Below are 21,960 nucleotides of genomic sequence, written 5' to 3'. Positions count from 1 at the left end.
AACTGGAGCTGCTAGCACGATGGTAAGGCGTGGAGGGGGACGTGATGAATGGTATCATATTCCAGACTGCAGCAAGCGACTTTTGCAACGTCTGCACTAGTTTGCTGTAGTTGTGCATTAATGATAATCATCTGACGTAGTAATGTCGTCGTCAGTCAGTAAGTAGCCTTCATCCGAAACCAGGACACCCATCTTTGAACGGCCAGCATCTCACGTCCACCGTCTTTCCAAATTGTAAGCTAGAATCATCCAACCTCTCTCAGACTTTCAGTAAGATCTCAAAGTTGCTCAGTTTATTGCATTACACTGCTTGTCGAAGCCATTCTGTTTTGTCTAAAACATAGTGGTATATTCGAAGCAATGCGGCTCTTTCAGTAAGTCAGATAACAGTTGTTGTGAGCTCTTCTCTTTCAATGAATCGTTTGTTTGCAACACGATCGCTCCTCAAATCATTGTCCTCTATCTGTGCCCCGTTCAAACACGTATGTACGTCACTGCTACATCAGCGTTCTTCTTTATTTTCCGCTGGTGTAGGTATCCCTTATGCTTTATTATTGTACTGTGCTCTCCACTCCTTTCAGATATTATCAAAATAAGCTAGTGCCTTCTTTCCTTTTAAAATACAAAACGAGACTACAGATATGAATTAACTTTGCACAGGGTGGGGGAAATAAAAGCGGCCTGGAGAACAGTCCCAGGGGGGAAAAAAATTAAAAAAAAAAACAGTAGAGGAAAGAAATACGGTACTAACCTGACTATAACAGATGTTGAAAGTGAGCACCATCCGTCTGTTGGTACTTTGCGCCCTGGTCAGCATTTTGCCAGACCGATGCTGGACTGCTGGAATTGCTGCAGTCTCATCCGAAATGCTGGAGTTTTTGAAGACTGCGAGGGTTGTTGCGATACACATTAGATTTGAGGCTCCCCACACAAAGTGATCGCACACTGAAAGATCAGGTGATCTGGTTGGTCAGCTAAGGGCCGCCAGCCGGCCGACGTGGCCGTGTGGTTCTAGGCGCTGCAGTCTGGAACCGCGGGACCGCTCCGGTCGCAGGTTCGAATCCTGCCTCGGGCATGGATGTGTGTGGAGTCCATAGGTTACTTAGGTTTAACTAGTTCTAAGTTCTAGGGGACTAATGACCTCAGAAGTTGAGTCCCATAGTGCTCGGGGCCATTTGAACCATTTAAGGGCTGCCACTAGACTGACATGTGCTAAAAACTCTGTCAGGCGTGAAGATTGACTGTGTGCTCCAGGGTTCGGCCGGCTGTACGGGCAGTTACTCCATCCTGCTGGAAGTAACTAGGTCTTTTCCACCTCCATTACTGCTGCCACAAATGGTTTCAAAATGTTGGCAATGTAACGCGCCGAAGTCAGTGTCTGATGAAAGAAGATGGGACCAATAATGCAGTGTACAGACACCCACCTGCAGGTGGTCGCTCATGTCGGCACCAATGATGTGTGTCGCTATGGATCGGAGGAAGTCCTCTCTGGCTTCCGGCGGCTATCTGTTTTGATGAAGACTGCCAGTCTCGCTAGCGGGATGAAAGCAGAGTTCACCATCTGCAGCATCGTCGGCAGGACTGACTGCAGACCTTTGGTACAGAGCCGAGTGGAGGGTCTGAATCAGAGGCTGAGACGTTTCTGCGACCGTGTGGGCTGCAGATTCCTCGACTTGCGCCAGAGGGTGGTGGGGTTTCGGGTTCCGCTGGATAGGTCAGGAGTCCATTACATACAGCAGGCTGCTATACAAGTAGCAGGGGTTGTGTGGCGTGGACTGGGGGGTTGTTTAGGTTTGATGGCCTCGGGCAAGTACAGAAAGGGCAACAGCCTCAAAGAGTGCGGGGCAAAGTCAGGACATGAGGAACCAAGCAGCAATCGGTATTGTAATTGTAAACTGTCGAAGCTGCGTTGGTAAATCACCGGTATTTCAAGCGCTAATAGAAAGCACCGAAGCTGAAACCGTTATAGGTACGGATAGCTGGCTGAAGCCAGAGAGAAATTCTGCCGAAATTTTACAAAGGCACAGACGGTGTTTAGAAAGGATAGATTGCATGCAACCGGCGGTGGCGTGTTTGTAGTGTTAGTAGTTTAGTTAGTAGTTTAGTTAGTTAGTAGTTTATCCTGTAGTGAAATAGAAGTGGATAGTTCCTGTGAATTATTATGGGTGGAAGTTATACTCAACAACCGAGCTAGATTAATAATTGGCTCCTTTTACGACCTCCCGACTCAGCAGCATTAGTGGCAGAACAACTGAGAGAAAATCTGGAATACATTTCGCATAAATTTCCTCAGCATGTTATAGTCTTAGGTGGAGATTTCAATTTACCAGGTATAGACTGGGACACTCAGATGTTTAAGACGGGTGGTAGGGACAGAGCATCGAGTGACATTATACTGAGTGCACTATACGAAAATTACCTCGAGCAATTAAACAGAGAACCGACTCGTGGAGATCAAATCTTGGACCTACTGATAACAAAAAGACCCGAACTTTTCGACTCTATAAGCGCAGAACAGGGAATCAGTGATCATAAGGCCGTTGCAGCATCCCTGAATATGGAAGTAAGTAGGAATATAAAAAAAAGGGATGGAAGTTTATCTGTTTAGCGAGAGTAATAGGAGGCAGATTTGAGACTACCTAACAGATCAAAACGAAAATTTCTGTTCCGACACTGACATTGTTGAGTATTTATGGAAAAAGTTCAAGGCATCGTAAAATGCGTTTTAGACAGGTACGTGCCGAGTAAAACTGTGAGGGACGGGAAAAACCCACCGTGGTCCAACAACAAAGTTAGAAAACTACTGCGAAAGCAAAGAGAGCTTCACTGCAAATTTAAACGCAGTCAAAACCTCTAAGACAAACAGAAGCTAAACGATGTACAAGTTAGCGTAAGGAGGGCTATGCGTGCAGCGTTCAGTGAATTCGAAAGTAAAATTCTATGTACCGACTTTACAGAAAATCCTAGGAAGTTCTGGTCTTACGTTAAATCAGTAAGTGGCTCGAAACAGCATATCCACACACTCTGGGATGATAATGGCACTGAAACAGAGGATGACCCTCGTAAAGCTGAAATACTAAACACCTTTTTCCAAAGCTGTTTCACAGAGAAAGACCGCATTGCAGTTCCTTCTCTAAATCCTCGCACGGACAAAAAAATGGCTGACATCGAAATGAGAGTCCAAGGAATGGAAAAGCTCAACAGAGGAAAGTCCACTGGACCTGACGGGATACCAATTCGATTCTACACAGAGTACGCGAAAGAACTTGCCCCCCTCCTAACAGCCGTGTACCGCAAGTCTCTAGAGGAATGGAAGGTTCCAAATGATTGGAAAAGAGCACAGGCAGTTCCCGTTTTCCTGAAGGGTTGTCGAGCAGATGCTCAAAACTATAAGCCTATATCTCTGACATCGATCTGTTGTAGAATTTTACAACATGTTTTTTGCTCGCGTATCATGTCATTTCTGAAAACCCAGAATCTACTCTGTAGGAATCAACATGGATTCCGGAAACAGCGATCGTGTGAGACCCAGAAAATATTAGATACAGGCTCCCAGGTAGATGCCATTTTCCTTGACTTCTGGAAGGCATTCGATACAGTTCTGCAGTCACCTGATAAACAAGGTAAGAGCCTACGCAATATCAGACCAGCTGAGTGGCTGGATTGAAGAGTTTTTAGCAAACAGAACACATCATGTTGTTCAATGGAGAGACATCTACAGACGTTAAAGTAACCTCTGGCGTGCCACAGGGGAGTGTTATGGGACCATTGCTTTCACAATATATATAAATGACCTAGTAGATAGTGTCAGAAGCTCCATGCGGCTTTTCGCGGATGATGCTGTAGTATACAGAGAAATTTCAGCATTAGAAAATTGCAGCGAAATGCAGGAGGATCTGCAGCGCATAGGCGCTAGGTGCAGGGAGTGGCAACTGACCCTTAACATAGGCAAATGTAATGTATTGGGAATACATAGAAAGAAGGATCCTTTCTTGTATGATTATATGATAGCGGAAAAAACACTGGTACCAGTTACTTCTGTAAAATATCTGGGAGTATGCATACAGAACAATTTGAAGTGGAATGATCATTGTTGGTAAGGCGGATGCCAGGTTGAGATTCATTGGGAGAGTCCTTAGAAAATGTAGTCCATCAGCAAAGGAGGTGGCTTACAAAACACTCGTTTGACCTATACTTGAGTATTGCTCATCAGTGTGGGATCCGTACCAGGTCGGGTTAACGGAGGAGATAGAGAAGATCCAAAGAAGAGCGGCGCGTTTCGTCACAGGGTTATTTGGTAAGCGTGATAGCATTACAGAGATGTTTAGCAAACTCAAGTAGCAGACTCTGCAAGAGAGGCGCTCTGTATCACGGTGTAGCTTGCTGTCCAGGTTTCGAGAGGTACGTTTCTGGATGTATTGCTTCCCCCTACTTATACCTCCCGATGAGATCACGAATGTAAAATTAGAGAGGTTCGAGCGCGCACGGAGGCTTTCCGGCAATCGTTCTTCCCGCGAACCATACGCGACTGGGACAGGAAAGGGAGGTAGTGACAGTGGCACGTAAAGTGCCCTCCGCCACACACCGTTGGGTGGCTTGCGGAGTATAAATGTGGATGTAGATGTATAACCCCAACCTTCTAATGATGCAGCGATGTTGCGTGGAATTTGTGCGGATTCTCTGCTACTTGTTACCTGCGATTCTGTGAGTTCAGCATAACCACTCCGGTGAAACCAGATTTCATCAGATATAAAGAACAGATCCATGTCCAAACCACAGATTGTTACCTCGGTGAAATGGAGACATTGTGGAGCATACGGTGTTTTTGTTTTCAGTGCTTGAACGAACACACAGTCGGTAGGACAGCGTGTGCAGGTCCAGGTGGAGCATTCGTCCGTATCATCGTCGTGTGATCTCTAGCAACAAGCGTCGAGTTGTTTTGGTAGGACTCTTGAAGCATTTTATGATGAACTGCAGTCACATTTTCTGATGTGCGGACACGTTTGAAAATGTGTTTTGACTTGTTCAAAACAGATCTTGTCTGATGCCATTTCCGGGCTAATTATGGCGCACCATAAAACTTCTCAGCAGACAACTGACCACGCCGTTTCCGTGACTTTGTCACTTACATTTCCACAACGAACACGCACTGTTCCACTGTGAGTACCATCGCCCCTTTGCATTGCTCCACTTCCACTGACACAGCTCGCACGACGGTTTTGTACATGGCGTACATGTCACGGGGTGTGGTTATATGCAGTCATTTACGTCCAATTGTATCTACTCGTCCGAGCCACTTTTATTTGCCCATCCTCTACCATGTTCATTGTTTCTCAGTGCTTTCTCACTTCCTACATGTCTATGGTTCAAATCACTCTAAGCATTAGGGGACCTAACATTTGAGGTCATTAGTCCTCTAGACTTACAACTACTTAAACCTAACTAAGCTAAGGACATCACACGCATCCATTCCCGAGGCAGGATTCGAACCTGCGACCGTAGCAGCAGCGATCTATATGTCTACTATTCTGTTAATCTCTGTATTCAGGTTGATTCACTAACTATTGCCACCTAGAATAACTCCCAAAGTATGATAGCTGAAAAGTTTTTGGGACAAATGTTGCATTTGACAACGGAGGCCATAATATGACATTGGTTTCTTGTTGCTAGGTGGGGTCGCGTCAGAGATATTAAGGTAAACTTTGTTTTTTTAAATACGATGCTATAATTTGGTACTAATTTTCTGATAGCGGCTATCGAGACGAATCCAATGACGTGTAACAGTAAGGTCTTTGAAGGTCAACGAAGGTTACAAAGGTGGCATGAACGTCCATTTACAGAAGGTGTTCGAAGTGATGACCATTAGTATCAATGCAGTGCGCAAACTTCTTATCATGGATTGAGTGGTATTCGGTACCACATTGGCATTTATCGAAGCACATGCCCTGACAATTCTCTCTCGCATATCTTCAGGTGCAGCTGTAACGTCTTTAGAAACAATGTCTATTACGAATCCCCACAAGAAAAAAATCCAGAGGCGTCAAGTCTGGCGAACGAGACGGCCACGATTTGGAAATTGTCTCTGCAACTCATTTCTAGCCATCAGCGAAAAATGCGCCGGACACGCATCGTGTTGATACCACATTCTGTTCCTTGTTCCTAAAGGTATTTCTTTCAGTAAGAGACCTAATGTTTCTTGCAGGAATGTGGTGTACTTTCTACCATTAAGATTTCGTTCGATGAAACAGGGGCTTATAATTCTGTCCTCAAGAATCCCACACCATACATTCACCGACCACGGTTTTTGGTGTGCAAATTGCCGCAGCCAACATGGATTTTCAGTTGCCCAATAATGCATGTTATGCTAATTAACATTTCTATGGTTCGTGAATGTAGCCTCGTCAGTAAATAAAATAAAATTAATAAATGTGTCATCCCTCTGAGGATTGGCGCCATCAGCCTGCAGTGACTTGCTTGGCTTCACGGTTTTTGTATAGGTGCCACAGAGACACATTTACGTGTCGAGGGCCTCAGGAGGTTACGCTGCGTCCGCAATTAGCAAGCACAGCTGCGTAATTAGTGGCGCTGGCCCGAGGCAACTTCCGTTGTTGTTGAGTGTCGTTTTCGACTTCGCGCTTCCCCTCTCGTTTCACTTTATTTCTACTTGTTTATGCTGTATTTACGAGCGCTCTCTCTCTCTCTCTCTCTCTCTCATACACACACACACGTACTGTTTTAAGACGTTACTGGCTTTCTTGTCCGGGTACTGCACTGTCACCGTTAATAATAAGCAACATAAATCTGTTGCATTTGCGACGATGTCTCGCAGCAAAGTAGGCTCCGTGTTATCGTTATCCATTCTCCTCAGTCAGTTTAAAATAAGCGATTTGTACGATTTTGAAAACCTAATGAAGCAATCATGATTTTAGCCAACATGTTTAGGAGTGTCAGCCATCTTACTTGTGCTAATTACCTATGAAGAAGCAGCCACGATCGCAAAGTATCATTTAGTTAAAATTATCAGTTTCGGCACGTACAGTAGGCCATCTTCAGATAATTTGTACTATGTGCTGGAACTGCCCAGCACTTCGCCACTGTATGTGCCCAAACCGCTCATTTTAAGTAAATGATACTTTGCGATCGTGCCTGTTTCTTCATAAGTAATAAGGAAGCAATCACCGTAAATCTTTTTGCACATTATTAATTGATCGTTGGACAAAATTTTCTATTTTTTTTTCCAGTCGTCATTAAGCTTCCGATCCTAGGAGTTACTGTTGCTCTGTCCAAAATGAGGTGTGCAGTCTGCAAATTCGACCTCAAATCAGGAAACGAACAATTTTGTTAATCTACAAGATACTGAGCACTAAGTAAAAGAACAGTCTTTTTGGAATTTGAAAAAAGTAATAAAATAGGGGACGTTTTAAACAAAGGTGGAATGTATTTCAAGCTGGCGGAATGGATTGCGAGCACACTAATATAGATATCTTTCTGTCAGTTGGTTGAATTACTCCACGGGCATGCCCGCGAGGAGTGATAGCCTATTTTTTTAAATTTCAGAGCATATTACAAAAGACGTGATCACAAACACACGACAAAACAAGTTTTCAAACAAAGTCCTCAATTGTATTTCTTTTTCAAATTTAAGAAAACGGTGCTAGTACTCCGTGCACAGTATCCTATTGATTAAGAAAATTGTTTGTTTCTTGATTTCAGATAATATTTACTTACTGCAGGACTTCCGTCACGGACAAACCTAATTTTGGACAGAACAGCTTTAACTCCTCCAACGGGAGCTTGATGATGACTGAATTTCTTTAAAAATTAAGAAAATGTTGTCCAAAAATAAATAATTTGCAAAAAGATTTACGTTGATTGCTACATTAGTTTCTTCAAAAAATCATAAAAATCGTTATTTTATAGGGTGATTGAGGAGAATGGTCTCTTAATAGCTTGGGAGGTTCAGCGGTCCGTGCCCCCACCCCTGGTCGGAGGTTCGAGTCCTCCCTCCGGCATGGGTGTGTGTGTTGTCCATCGCGTATGTTAGTTTAAGTTAGATTAAGTAGTGTGTAGGCTTAGGGACCTATGACCTCTGCAGTTTGGTCCCATAAGACCTTACCACAAATTTCCAATTTCCACTCTCATGTACATAATAATAAAGATAACGAAATTAACAGGCGCCTAATTATTAGTCTTCCACAATAATAATCATGACCACTCCTTGCATCTACCCTCCAACAAAATAACTCACTGTGAGGAAGAATATCCTACTAGAGCTGAATTCTTGTACAGTCTACTTGGACCACCTCTCATAGACGGATGTAACAGATTTTTTCTCGTTAGGGAGTTCTGATAGCGCTGTTTGGTGTACCACTGAGACAGACTACTACTTCGTGGTGTCTACCACAAGTTTAACTAGATATATCCGGAAATATCTGTCACTTAACAATTGTAGAAATGTGTAGATGTATTATGTTGTTTATTAAGAGTAGGTTCTACATAAAACATCTCTACAGAATTTTTTTATTTTTCTTGCGCAAACTGGCGATGATCCGGGTTAATGCAGGCGCGAGACTGTACAGATAAGCGAAAGATACGGATAATCCAAAATACATGTGAGTTCACAAAAAAAACCTACGTGTCTCACCAGATGGCCCACTGCATTTCTGACGCTCTACTTGCTGGAAGCAACGGACTTGAAATTAACAAACCTTAGCTCTTAAACAAAGGGCTAGGCAAAGATAATTATACGAAATCTGCCACGGACATTTTACGACGGTGTCTCTCCGCATTATGAGGAAAGTCAAACGGGAAACAATTATCATCATTATCTTCTTGTACAGTTTCCAGCCCCTCTCCATCTTTTTCGTGTCCTCCTACCTCTTTCTCTCTTCACTCTGTCCCAATTTTCTCGTCTCTTTTTCACAGATTCCTTCACTCCAGCGATACATCTGCCTCTCGGTCTTCCGCTAGATGTCTCGCCTCCTATTGTCATTTGATTACCCTGTCTTGGTATCCTGCCGACTCTCATGCCTTACGTGTCCATACCATCATAACCTTTTCTTTCCTACAGTGCCTTGCATGGGCTTGTTTTTCACTGCTTCTCTCACTTCCTGGTTCTATCCATTCAAGTTACTCCTCTTCTGCTTTTTTGAAACTACACCTAGCAAGCCTATATCCTGCCCAGCTTCCTTTTCTTCATTAGCCACGTCAGTATTGGAGCGTAATATTCTCGGTATAATATTTCTTCACTTTTAGCTGGTACATCCGATCTGCAGACCAGTATTCTTACTCTGCAGGAATCCATGTGCTTGCCTTCGCCATTCACTAATCTTCGTGCCATTCCTCTGTGTCTTCTACTGCACTCCCAGGTGCCTGAAACTTTCTTCTCTAAGAAATCCTTTCAGTTTCCCTTTCCTGAAGAGTTCCCAGATCTCGCCTTCTCAATGCCAGGACCACCATCTTCTTTTTCTTCTGCCTTCGTCGTGCATCAGAGTAAGGTCGGCGTGGTTATTGAAGGATTTGGGACAGCTAGTTTAATGCATTGCTGGATGCCCTTCCTGTAATTATCCCATAAGTCTCCAGGATGGAATGTGTGTACACCAACTGTCTGTGTGCAGTGTTATTCATGTGCAAGTGAGCGAAAGTTTTCTAAATCTTCGAGAGTTTTGTAACTGAGGCGAGACTTGGGTACCAACCCAGTATTCACCCAGTCGGATGAGGGAAACATCCAAGCTGGCCGACAGACTGAGCCCCATTGTTAATCTGCCGAGCGGAGTCTATCTGGGGCCTGCACTCCTCCCTATCCTGGAAGTTGCACCTTTACAGGCGTGGCTATCTGGATGGTGGAACACCATTAATAGAGGCTTTTCAAATTTGTAGTCACTCTCTCAGAACTGCCTTACACTAAAACTTGAATCCTGGTGTAAACCCACATTGCTCCTCCCTGTCCTATCTTCTGTACACTCTTTTCCCAGGATCTTCTCAAACAGTTTGGCCACATGACACATACAAGCAAATCCCCTATAATTTTGACATAGTTTCTCACGACTGTTCTCAAAAATTGATATTTGATTCACTTCTTAACTCTTTTTTGTTCGTTCGCTTTCGTGTATGTCTGTCTGTCTGTCTGTCTGTAGTGTACAAGTTTTGCAGTTGACTTTAAACTAACTTCTTGATGAGCTAGATACTTGAAATTTCAAACATACATCAGAACTGCATGACTTGCAATAATAACTCGTTTCATTGTGAGTCTTATCCATCCACCTTCCTCAGGGGGGCGTGAAAAGGGTTGGTACCGCCCGACATTTCGGCTGCCCCGCAGGACCAGCATTTTGTGGGGATAGTATTGGAATGCATTTTAGGCGGTACGTGTGTAACCCGATAAAGGTCGCTAGACGACATTGCTACATCTACGAGCGCTAGTATCGCCTCTTCAGCACTTACTTCACGACGCTGTAAGGCCACGCTCACCTTCTCCACCTGCTTGTGCTGCACTTGTACTGAACTGCTAGCCGAGCCGCGGCTCTACCTTCAGTTGTGTATTTGCTGCGCTACTGTATCTTTATCATTATACACTCTTAGTTTGATCTTAAATTTCGCTACGCCTTACGTTCTCACTCTTGAATTACTGTTTTGACTTTGTTGTTGTGCCGTAGCGCATCCGTTGGCTTTTTTTCTTTTTGCTGTTCATACTCGGCTAACTGCTGTTGGCGGCCCATGGCTGGTCGGCCAGTCTCTGCTGGTTTTTTGTTTTCAGTCCTGTCACAGTAGTTCGCTACAGTACTATATAAACTCATCAAAACGTTTAAAATCCACTGACAAAATTCACATACATATGACTGTAAAGCAGAAAATATTTAAATAACACGTTTTTAAATTGGATAAAACATATGAAATAATTTGTCTTAGTTCCATACAGATACCTAGCCCCAGACAGTTCTTAAAACAGTCAGTTGTGAATATTTAATTGCTATTAAAATACTTGTAAGCTTTGTAACGAGAAACGTGGAGCACATGCAATAGATAATACAATACAGGGTGTTTCAAAATAAATATCCCGGTTTTAATACTTTGTAGCATTTATTGTATTTCACTTAGAATTATATATAGTACGTCAAATGAAAGAGCAGCTTAGATATTTTTATTTGTAAACCTGTTACAAGCTCCGCAGACTACGAACTATGCAAACAAAATGTTGGTGCATGACGATGAAGCCGGCCGGGATGGCCGAACGGCTCTAGGCGCTACAGTCTGGAACCGCGCGACCGCTACTGTCGCAGCTTCGAATCCTGCCTCGGGCATGGATGTGTGTGATGTCCTTAGGTTAGTTAGGTTTAAGTAGTTCTAAGTTCTAGGGGACTGATGACCTCAGCAGTTAAGTCCCATAGTGCTCAGAGCCATTTGAACCATTTTTGAATTGAACTACTAACACATCAATTCTATACTGTATGCACCCCACGATTTTCGTTATAAACGTTGTAAGTACACAATGTGATGCAAAGTATCCGGACACCTGGCTGAAAATGACTTATAAGTTAGTGGCGCCCTCCATCACTTATGCTGGAATTCAATATGGTATTGGCCCACCCTTATCCTTGATAACAGCTTCCAGTCTCGCAGGCATACGTTCAGTCAGGTGCTGCAAGGTTTCTTGGGGAATGGTAGCCCATTCTTCACGGAGTGCTGCACTGAGGAGAGGTATCGATGTCGGTGGGTGAGACCTGGCATGAAGTCGGCTTTCCGAAATATCGCAAAGGTGTTCTATAGGATTTAGGTCACGACTCTGTGCAGGCCAGTCCATTATAGGGATGTTATTGTCGTGTAACCACTCCGGCACAGGCCGTGCTTTATGAACAGGTTCTCGATCGTGTTGAAAGATGCAGTCGCGATCCCCGAATCGCTCTTTAACAGTGGGAAGCAGCAAGGTGCTGAAAATATCAATGTAGGCCTGTGCTGTAATAGTGCCACGCAAAACAACAAGGGGTGCAAACCCCTTCCATGAAATACACGAACACACTATAACACCACTGCCTCCGAATTTTACTGTTGGCACTACACAAGGTGACAGATGACGTTCACCGGGCATTCGCCATACCCACACCCTGCCGTCGGATCGCCACATTGTGTACCATGACTCGTCACTCCACAGAACGTTTTCCACTGTACAGTCGTCCAATGTTTATGCTCATTACACCAAGCGAGGCGTTGTTTGGCACTTACCGGCGTGATGTGTGGATTATGAGCAGCCGCTCGACCATGAAATCCAAGTTTTCTCACCTCCCACCTGTCATAGCACTTGCAGTGAATCTTTGATGCCTTTTGGAATACCTGTGTGATGGTTTGGACAGATGTCTGCCTATTACACAACGACTCTCTTCAACTGTCGGCGGTCTCTGTCAGTCAACAGACGAGGTCGGCCTGTACGCTTTTGTGCTGTACGTGTCCCTTCACGTTTCCACTTCGCTATCACATCGGAAACAGTGGACCTAGGGATGTTTAGGAGTGTGAAAATCTCGTGCACAGACGTATGACACAAGTGGGGCCAATCACCTGACCACGTTCGAAGTCCGTGAGTTCCGCGGAGCGCCCCATTCTGCTCTCTCACGATGTCTACTGACTACTGAGGTCGCCGATGTGAAGTACCTAGCAGTGAGTGGTAGCACAATGCGCCTAATATGAGAACCGTATGTTTTTGAGGGTGTCAGAATACTTTTGATGACATAGTATACTTTTATAGCTATTAAAAATTCAGAATCACAAATTTTCTGAACTACCTGTTATGGGGCTAGAATAAATTTGTACCTGCCAGTCTGATTTAAAAACGTGTTCTATTAAAATTTTTTGTCTTGTTTAAGGGGTGTAGGACGTCAAACTGGGTGATTTGGTGCAGGAGAGGCACCAGAGGACATTTTAATTTCCACTGTCTGTACTTTTACAAGTAAATTCATATAACTTTGTCAGCACGACCAGGAAGGATTCAGGATTCACACTTGTAGCAGCGGAAGTTCAAAAACATAACAAAATATTTTTTTTTTACATGTGAAATTTCATCAATTTTTCACTTACTATTGGCTGCATTTGTTGCTATAGGTACATTTCCTTTCACAACTAAGAGAGATTCTTTGATGAATTTTGCACAGCATACAAACCATACTTACGGGTGTCTGAAACTCTAGAATCTATTTAATTTATGAGAAAATGAATGAGCTGTTACGTTTTAAACTTTATGTTTAGAAAAAATCAAATTTTGTAGTTAATTATCTGAATTTTTACCACAGTTTTTAATAGATTTGGAAAATTCTAGAGTTTCATACACCTGTAAGTATGATTTGTATGCTGTGCAAAATTCATCAAAGAATCTCTCTTACTTGTGAAGAAAAATGTACCTTAGCAACAAATGCAGCCAATAGTAAGTGAAAAAATGATGAAATTTCATATCTAAAAAAATTTATTTTGGTATGTTTTTACACTTCCACTGCTATGAATGTGAATCCTGAATCCTTCCTGGTCATGCTGACAAAGTTTTGTGAATTTATTTGTAAAGGTATAGACAGTAGAAAATAAAATGTCTTGTGGTGCCTCTCCTGCTTCAAGTCGGCCCGTTTGACGTCCTACCCCCTTAAGTAATTGTTTCGTTCTTGAAGAAGCAAGGAGAAGTCCGATCGTGTCTTTGGTAATGGCATTGTCTTCCAGTGCTAACACCTAAGTCACTCGCATAATAGTGCATTCTGAACGAAAATGTTCGTTCTATTTACACCAGAATACTTTTATTGTTTTATTTTATTTCTTTGTCAAAAATCACCGCAATGTGCATGCAGGCCGGATAACCCATATGTATTGTGCATTGTGGATTGGAGAGCCGTATGCAGAAGACGCGCGTGGCTGACGGCGGTGTGCCGGCTTGTTGCAGGACGGGACGACGCCACTGATCCTGGCGGCTGCCGGCGGCTTCGTGGACTGCGTGCGGGAGCTGCTGCAGCAGGGCGCCGACCCCAAGGCCCGCCGCACGGTGAGTCCGCCGCCACCACCTCACCCAGGCTTCCCGAAGGCATCGGCAAAATTCCCGTGCGATTCTGTACTGCGTAACGCAACAGTCACGTCTGCGTTGACGGAGTACTGGCTTGGTGCGTAAGTTCATGCCGTTCATATTGTTGGTACCACTGCATCGTGAAGCATAATTTTGTTCGTTAACAAGTCTGTATGCTTCATCTGCAGAAAGCACGTAAATAATCGTTCTATAAAAAAATATTAATCGCCTTTTCTTGCTGCAACGTATTTGTTTCAGCCGCGTTTCGCCTTTTACTTAAGGCATCTTGAGTGGAATCCAGAATGATACAGTTTCGTATTCATATGCGATAATTGTAGATCATAAAACAGTTCACGTCTAATTTTATACGTAAACAACGGATTACTTACAGTTATTCCAGTTTTTGGCTGGCATCTGCGTTTCCATTGCCCAGCTAGGCGTATCAATTATATGAGTGGGCGGTGTCCATTCTTTCGGACATGTCTGGAAGATCAGACACCACGCATTCATATACTTGAATATTGTTCATCAGTCTTGGATCCATACCAGATACGATTGAGAGTGGAAATAGAGAAGAGCCAAAGAAGAGCAGCACGTTCCGTTACAGGTTCAGTCAGTGAGTGCAAAAGCATCGGGCGAATGCTCGACCAGTTCCAGTGGCAGACGTTACAAGAGAGGCGTTCTGCATCATGGTGTGCCTTACTGTTAGAAGTTCCGAGAGCGTATGTTTCTAGGAGAGCCAGAATAAGCTTCTTCCTCCTTAGTATATCTCGTGAAAAGACCATGAAAATGAAATTTGAGAAGTTTGGATCCATACGAGGCTTACAACAATCGTTCTTTGCGTGGACCGTTCACGATAGGAAAGGAAAAGTGGAAAGTGAGACTGGTACACGAAGTACCGTCCGCTACTCCGTGTAAGGTGGCCTTAGTATCGGTGTCGATGTAGAAGCTTCGAAACTCCCATGTTAATAGACAGACTCAACATTTTGGCATTGCAAATGATATTTTAAGTTAGCTAAATTACGAAAATTGAGAAACTTTATTGCAATGACTTGCTAATAATCTCTTTATTGCAAATCGAGCTGTGTGGCTATAATCAGTGCTAAAACTATATAAGAATACATTACAATTAAGACACATGCATGAGTCAAAATGTATTATAGTTGTAAACGTTTTGTACAAGACTAGATGATAAAAGTAATACACTGAAAAGATCATTATCACACATACAGGTAGCTCCTACTAGACTGTCCATGTCAGTATTTCAGTTCACACTGAGGCCACTGTTTACAGTTATTACACAACTAACCTCGGTGTATGTCATAATGATTTGCAGACCACTCTGTACATATACAGTTTAGATTACAGAATTCCCTGGCCTTCTTGATACGATATTGGTTAAAATTTGTGAAACTTCAAACACAGTAGATACAAACGTACCTAAAAAATTGCTAAGAAATTGTTATTCAAAAGGCAGTCGCTACTCATTTGTCGATAGACCTGCGTAATTGTTAATTTGTGAAAAATAGAGTACCCTCATTAAAATATAGTCATTCTTTTCCTACGTCAGCCACACGTAGGTCAACTCTTAATGTGGTAGCTATAATTACATCATGGTCTTATCACATCCTCCAGAAAACTGATTAGCGTTGAACAACCATGAATTTAGTGTCAGAACATAAAATTGTCAGATAACGGTCTGTAGAGTACTGCCATTTGTCGCCATAGATAGTCTTCCACAAGGTTATAAAACATAATTTTATCCCCTGCAGAGTACTATTGTTAGACATTTAGGCCTATACTATATTGTTCCGTATCATCTGTTAACAACTGCTTTGGTGTGTGAAAATAAAGCACCAACCAAATCCAATTAAAGCTTTTCAAAAAGAGCTGGCCCACACTTGAAAAAGCAGTATGCAGAGCACATAATCGGAATTTGTGGCAGAAGCAGTGATCACTAGATATAAGAGTGGGATGTCACAACGTATGTGTACTTCAATAGAGAACATTTCAGAAACCAGATATCATGAAATTACCATAGATGACACCATATACATGTACTTTAATAGAGGTAAATCTGAGACATAAATATGAAACTACGATTTCTCTTACAGGGAAGCAACATTGTGACAGGTAGAAGTACATTGGTAAAACTTGCGACGGAAGCGCTGGAAAAAATTTCGTTGAAATATAAAAATCATATGGCTATACATATAAAGTGGAATTGGCCGATGTTAATATGGATGTTCTAATTCACCAGCTTCCTGGGCTATTGCAACAGCTTCGTGTAGACAACTACTAGCTTATGGATGTAGATATAATGCAAGCTTCTGCTGGGATTTTTAACGAAATGAATATGTGTGACTACCTAACACTGAAGCACCACTTCTGCGTACGACAAGGGGACTACTAAGGAAACGGTAACGTTACTCCGTACATAACTGTAAGAATGTCAACGTGGACATGCTCCAACTGTAAAGATATGTAACAAATTTATAATTGTGCCAGATCACAAGCCCATGAAATAAGAAAGTTATCGGTAACCATTTTATCAATTTTACAAAGTGCCGTGACAGATGTCTACTGCAAATTTTTACATCTTCCCTAGCTAAAAAACATGTTACTACCAATCTACAAGTTATGATATATAACAATCTGCCTATTGTTTTAATTATTTACCTATAAACTACATGTGATTCTTAACAAAGATTCCATGAATGTTATGTGGAAGTGCTGTATTAAAACAGGAGAAACCTCTTTTTCTTATTTCGGAACACTGTTCGCCACAAATATAGATATTAACAAATTAGGATTGGCGCCTATAAACAGGTTTTACGGAAAAGGACCAATTTGTCAAACAGACTTAATCATTCCCTGTTACAGATTTCGAGTATAAAAACGACGTATGTAGCGCTACTGTCGTAATTTAATTGTTCTATATTAATAAATTAATGTATCGCTCACTTATTGATACCACTAGTGTAGCGAGTGACAGTGTAGATACAATGGACAGTATAGTGTAGGAATTCTCTCTTTAATAGGTTTGTTACATCTTCTACGTGTTCAGGTAATGAAATGTGGTACTACTGTGACATGCAGTAATTCACTTTAGTTTACATGATACTTTGGATATGAAGTACGTAGAAGATGAGTAGACTTCTGTATATTCTGCATATTTTACATTGTGTAAGAGATATATAGTGATAATAGACTTAGCAGAAAAGGCTGTTAATTATATACGTCCAAGGGCTGTAGCTGTTTTTGTTTAACACAGACGTCACACATCATCATTCCATAATGAGGCAGTTAATATCTTTAGAGATAAACTCTTAGTATGATGTCTATGATTACGTCATGATCTTAACACTTCCTTTGGAAAAATAACGTATGCTACACGGTTTCTTATCATTTGTTAACATGATCTTCACAATGTGGGAATAGCACTTCAGAGGGAGCTTGCACACTCCTCTAAGTTAGTAGTGACTAATGCTGTATCGAGACGTATTGTTCTGTAAAATAATAATAATAATAATAATAATAATAATAATAATAATAATAATAATTTATTTAATTACTACCCATAAAATAGCAGTTATACTTCATTGCGTACACTCATGTCCTATTACAGCGATTTATAGGTCCACTTAGAAAAGGCAGTATAGGTGGGAAGTAATCATAATTTATAATAGAAGCTGGTGAGTTTTAATGTAAGTACTAGAGATAAGAGGGAGATGACACCACATGTTGTCACTGTGGTCTTCACTCCGAAGACTGGTTTGATGCAATTCTCCATGCTACTCAACCCAGTGCAAGCCTCATCATCTCCAAATAACTACTTTGTGTTCATATCTTGGTCTCCGTCTATCATTTTTACGCTCCCTCCCCTGCTCCTCGCCCCCTCACAAACTTCTCTCTAATATTAGATTCCATGATGTCTCAGAATGTGTCCTATCAGTCTACCCCTCTTTTTAGCTACGTTGTGCCACAGATTTCTTATCTCCCCAATTCTGCTCAGTACCTCCTCGTTTGTTACATGATCTAGCCATCTGATCTTGAGAATCCTTCTGTGGAACCACATTTTATCTGAACTGTTTATCGTCCATTTTTCGCTTCCATACAATGCTACAATCTAGACAAATACCTTCACAAAAGGCATACAGGCACTTAGATGTACATTCGATGTTAACAAATTTTGCTTTTACAGAAACACTTTTCTTGCCATTACCAATCCACATTTTAAACTATATTCTCTGTACTTCAGCCATCATGTTATCTTGCTGCCCAAATAGCAGACCACCTCTACTACTTTTACTGTCTCGTTTTCTAATCTGATTCTCCGAGCCTCGCCAGATTAATTCGACTGCATCCCGTTACCCTTGCTCCATCCCGTTACCCTTACCCTTGTTTCGCCTTTGTTGACGTTCATCTTATATCTTCCTTCCAAGGAGTTTGCTGTATCTGACAGAATTAAAACGTCATTAGCGAACCTCACAGTTTTTTTTCTTCTGTCTTATCTTTAATTATTTATCCAAAATTTTCTTTGGTTACCTTTACTGATTGCTCAACGCACACATTGAACAATATCGGGGATAGGCTACAACCCCGTCTCACTCCCTTCTCAAGCCCATCCTCTTAAGATAAGTAGTAGGGTCAGTACTGCCTCGCATGTTCCTACATTTCTCCAGAATCCAAACTGGTCTCTCCCTAGGTCGATTTCTACCAGTTTTTCCATTCTTCTTTAAATTATTCGTGTTAGCATATTGCAACCAAGACTTAACAAGCCGACAGCTCGGTAATATTCACACCTGTCAGGACCTGCTTTCCTTGGACTTGGCATTATTACATTCTTCTGGAAGTCGGAGGGTATTGCAGTTGTCTCACACATATTGCACAGTAGGTGAAATAGTTTCCCAGAGTTGGCTCTCCAAGGATGTCCGTAGTTCTGTGGGAATATCGTCCAATCTAGGGGCCTTGTTTCGACTTAGGTCTTTCAGTGCTCTGTAAAATCCTCGCAGTATCATATTTCCAATCTCATCTTCATCTGTGTACTCTTTTCTTTCTGGAATAATGCCTTCAAGTTCGTTTCCCTCGTATGGCCCCCTTCATCTTTGCGTAGTACCGGCTTTGCGTCTGAGCTCTTGATATTCATACAGCTGATTTTTTTTTCTCCAAACGTCTCTTTAATTTTCCTATAGTCGGTATCTATCTTTCTCCTAGTTACATATGCTTGTGTATCCTTACATTCGGTTCTAGGCGCTTCAGTCTGGAACCGCGTGACCGCTACAGTCGCAGGTTCGAATCCTGCCTCAGGCATGGATGTGTGTGATGTCCTTAGGTTAGTTAGGTTTAAGTAGTTCTACGTTCTAGGGGACTGATGACCATAGATGTTAAGTCCCATAGTGCTCAGAGCGATTTGAACCATTTTTGTATCCTTACATTAGCCTCTGTCCATTCCTGCTTACCCATTTAGCACTTCCTGTCTGTTTCATTTTTTGGACGTTTGTATTCTCTTTCACATGATGCATTTGATGCATTTTTATTTTTTCTCCTTTGATCAATTAGAGTCCATATCTGGTGTGACATCCAACGACTCCTACTATGCCGTGTCCTTATATCTACATGATCCTTTGCTGCCTGTAGCTCTCAAAGCTGCCCATTCGCCCTCTTCTGTATTGCTTTCCCCTGTTCAATTACCTAATATTCCCTCTGATATATTCAACACCCTCTGATTATTTCAACTTATCCATGACCTGTCTTTTTCCTACATTATGCCTATTTGTTCAGCTTTAGTCTTCAGTTCACAAAAAATAAATAAAGGTCAGACCCATATCTGCTCCTACAGTTTGAAATTTGAATCCAAAATCTGTCTTACCATTATTTAATCAATATAAAATTTTCCGATGTCACCAGGTCTCTTCGGCGGATACAGTCTGTTTCACGATTCTTAAACCACATATTAGCGATGATTGATTTATACTTTGTGTAAAATTCTATCAGGCCGCTTTCTTTTTAATTTCTTCCCACTGGTCCATATTCATCCACGATTTTTCCTTCTCTTCCTTTTCCTACTATCGAATTCCAGTTCCGCGTCACAACTGAATTTTCCTCTCCCGTAACTATCTGAATAATTTCTTTTATCTGATAATATATTTTTCAGTCTCTCAATCATCTGCCGAGTTTGTTGGCATATAAACTTGTGCTTCTGTGATACGTGTTGTCTTTATGTTTATCTTAGCTACAATAGTGCATTCAATATGCTGTTTTTAGAAGCTGAGTCCTACTTTCTTATTCATTATTAGACCTACTCCTGCATTATTCCTATCTGATTTTGTATTTACCACTCTGTACTCAGCTGACCAGAAGTCCTATTCCTCCTGTCACTGGACTTCAGTAATTCCCACTATATCTAAATTCAACCTATCTATATCCTTTTTTAAATTTCCTAACATTCCTTTCCAACAAAGGGTTCTAAAATTCCAGGCTGCATTCCGTAGATTGCCAATTTTGCTTTTCCTGGTGGCGACATTCTCCTTAGTAGTCCCTCCTGAAGATCTGAAGGGGGGACTATTTTACTTCCGGAATATTTTACCAAAGAGGATGCCATCGTCGTTGAACCATACAATAGAGTCGTATGCCCTCGGAAAAAATAACGCTGTAATTTCCGCTTGCTTTCATATGTGCACTCTGGTAGAGGGAAGATGGCTCTGAGCACTATGGGACTCAACATCTTAGGTCATAAGTCCCCTAGAACAGGTCATAAGTCCCCTAGAACTTAGAACTACTTAAACCTAACTAACCTAAGGACATCACACACACCCATGCCCGAGGCAGGATTCGAAACTGCGACCGTAGCAGCCTCGCGGTTCCGGACTGCAGCGCCAGAACCGCACGGCCACCGCGGCCGGCCAGGGGGAAGACAAAGCATTCTGAATTATTGGCTCTGAGCACTATGGGACTTAACATCCGTGGTCATCAGTCCCCTAGAACTTAGAACTACTTAAACCTAACTAACCTAAGGACATCACACACATCCATGCCCGAGGCAGGATTCGAACCTGCGACCGTAGCAGTCGCGAGGTTCCGGACTGAGCGCCTAGAACCGCTAGACCACCGCGTCCTGCAGTTCTGAATTATTCATCAAATTACATAGAGCATAGGTCGAATAAACTGTGTAAGCACGTGCGGTCAAATAAGATCATACAGCAATATAGGAGGGATATGACAACACGTTAGAAGGTGCAAGTGTGTATTAGGTAGAGCTATGCTTCTCTAAGAACCCATCAGAATGCTTCTTCAATCGGTCTTTGACTCCTTTGTGGGGTCCCAATCATCGAAAACGTTGCAGATAGATAAGATTTTATGTATCCCCTTACTGGGCAAGAATGTAGTATAATTGTCAAGTTAGGAAATAAGCGTGGCTTTAATACATATACCAATTTCCTTCTTAGGTAGTTGTTTTTGTGTAGGGACTAACTGTATGAGTGCAAAGCATATAAGGTCGCTTATCGTAATACTTGTGGCTTTGCTCACATAAAGGGAACGGAAGCTCCTTTCCAGCAAATCTGTTTAATGCATTTGTATCAACACTTTTTATTGATGGCTTTCTGCATTTCAGCACTGCAGGGTCTTCGTTATTAACGCTTAAAAACCGCCGAAGCGACGTAGATGACGCTGAGACAAGTAATTTAATGCAAGACACATGGGGCCTCAAATGTCGCTAAATCCCCCAAAAGTGAACGACAGATGTTGAAAATGTGATGTCACCAGATGACGTACCTCGCCGTACGTGCAGCGGTGGAGCCTATCGGTCTGCGTACCTGATCATCCTAACTCGCCGAATGAAGCAATTATTGACGTCTGTATGGCTCTGGGCCTACGTGCGCGACTTCTGTGCGTCGAAGTCTTGCGTCTGGCTGGCAGCATTATTTTGCTTT

General features: G+C 42.2%; 1 protein-coding gene across 1 annotated transcript in view; it reads left to right on the top strand.

Annotated features, from left to right (window-relative positions):
- The window catches only part of LOC126179459 (ankyrin repeat domain-containing protein 29), a 597,930-nt gene that overhangs the window by 440,730 nt on the left and 135,240 nt on the right, over positions 1-21,960 (top strand). The window contains exon 3 of the mRNA XM_049924610.1: positions 13,910-14,008. Coding sequence (XP_049780567.1) covers positions 13,910-14,008 — 99 coding nt within the window. The remainder of the gene's footprint in view (positions 1-13,909; positions 14,009-21,960) is intronic.

The sequence above is a fragment of the Schistocerca cancellata genome, chromosome 1, assembly GCF_023864275.1.
Source record: "Schistocerca cancellata isolate TAMUIC-IGC-003103 chromosome 1, iqSchCanc2.1, whole genome shotgun sequence".
Taxonomy (NCBI): Eukaryota; Metazoa; Arthropoda; class Insecta; order Orthoptera; family Acrididae; genus Schistocerca; species Schistocerca cancellata.
This window is presented reverse-complemented; position numbering and strand designations above follow the sequence as displayed.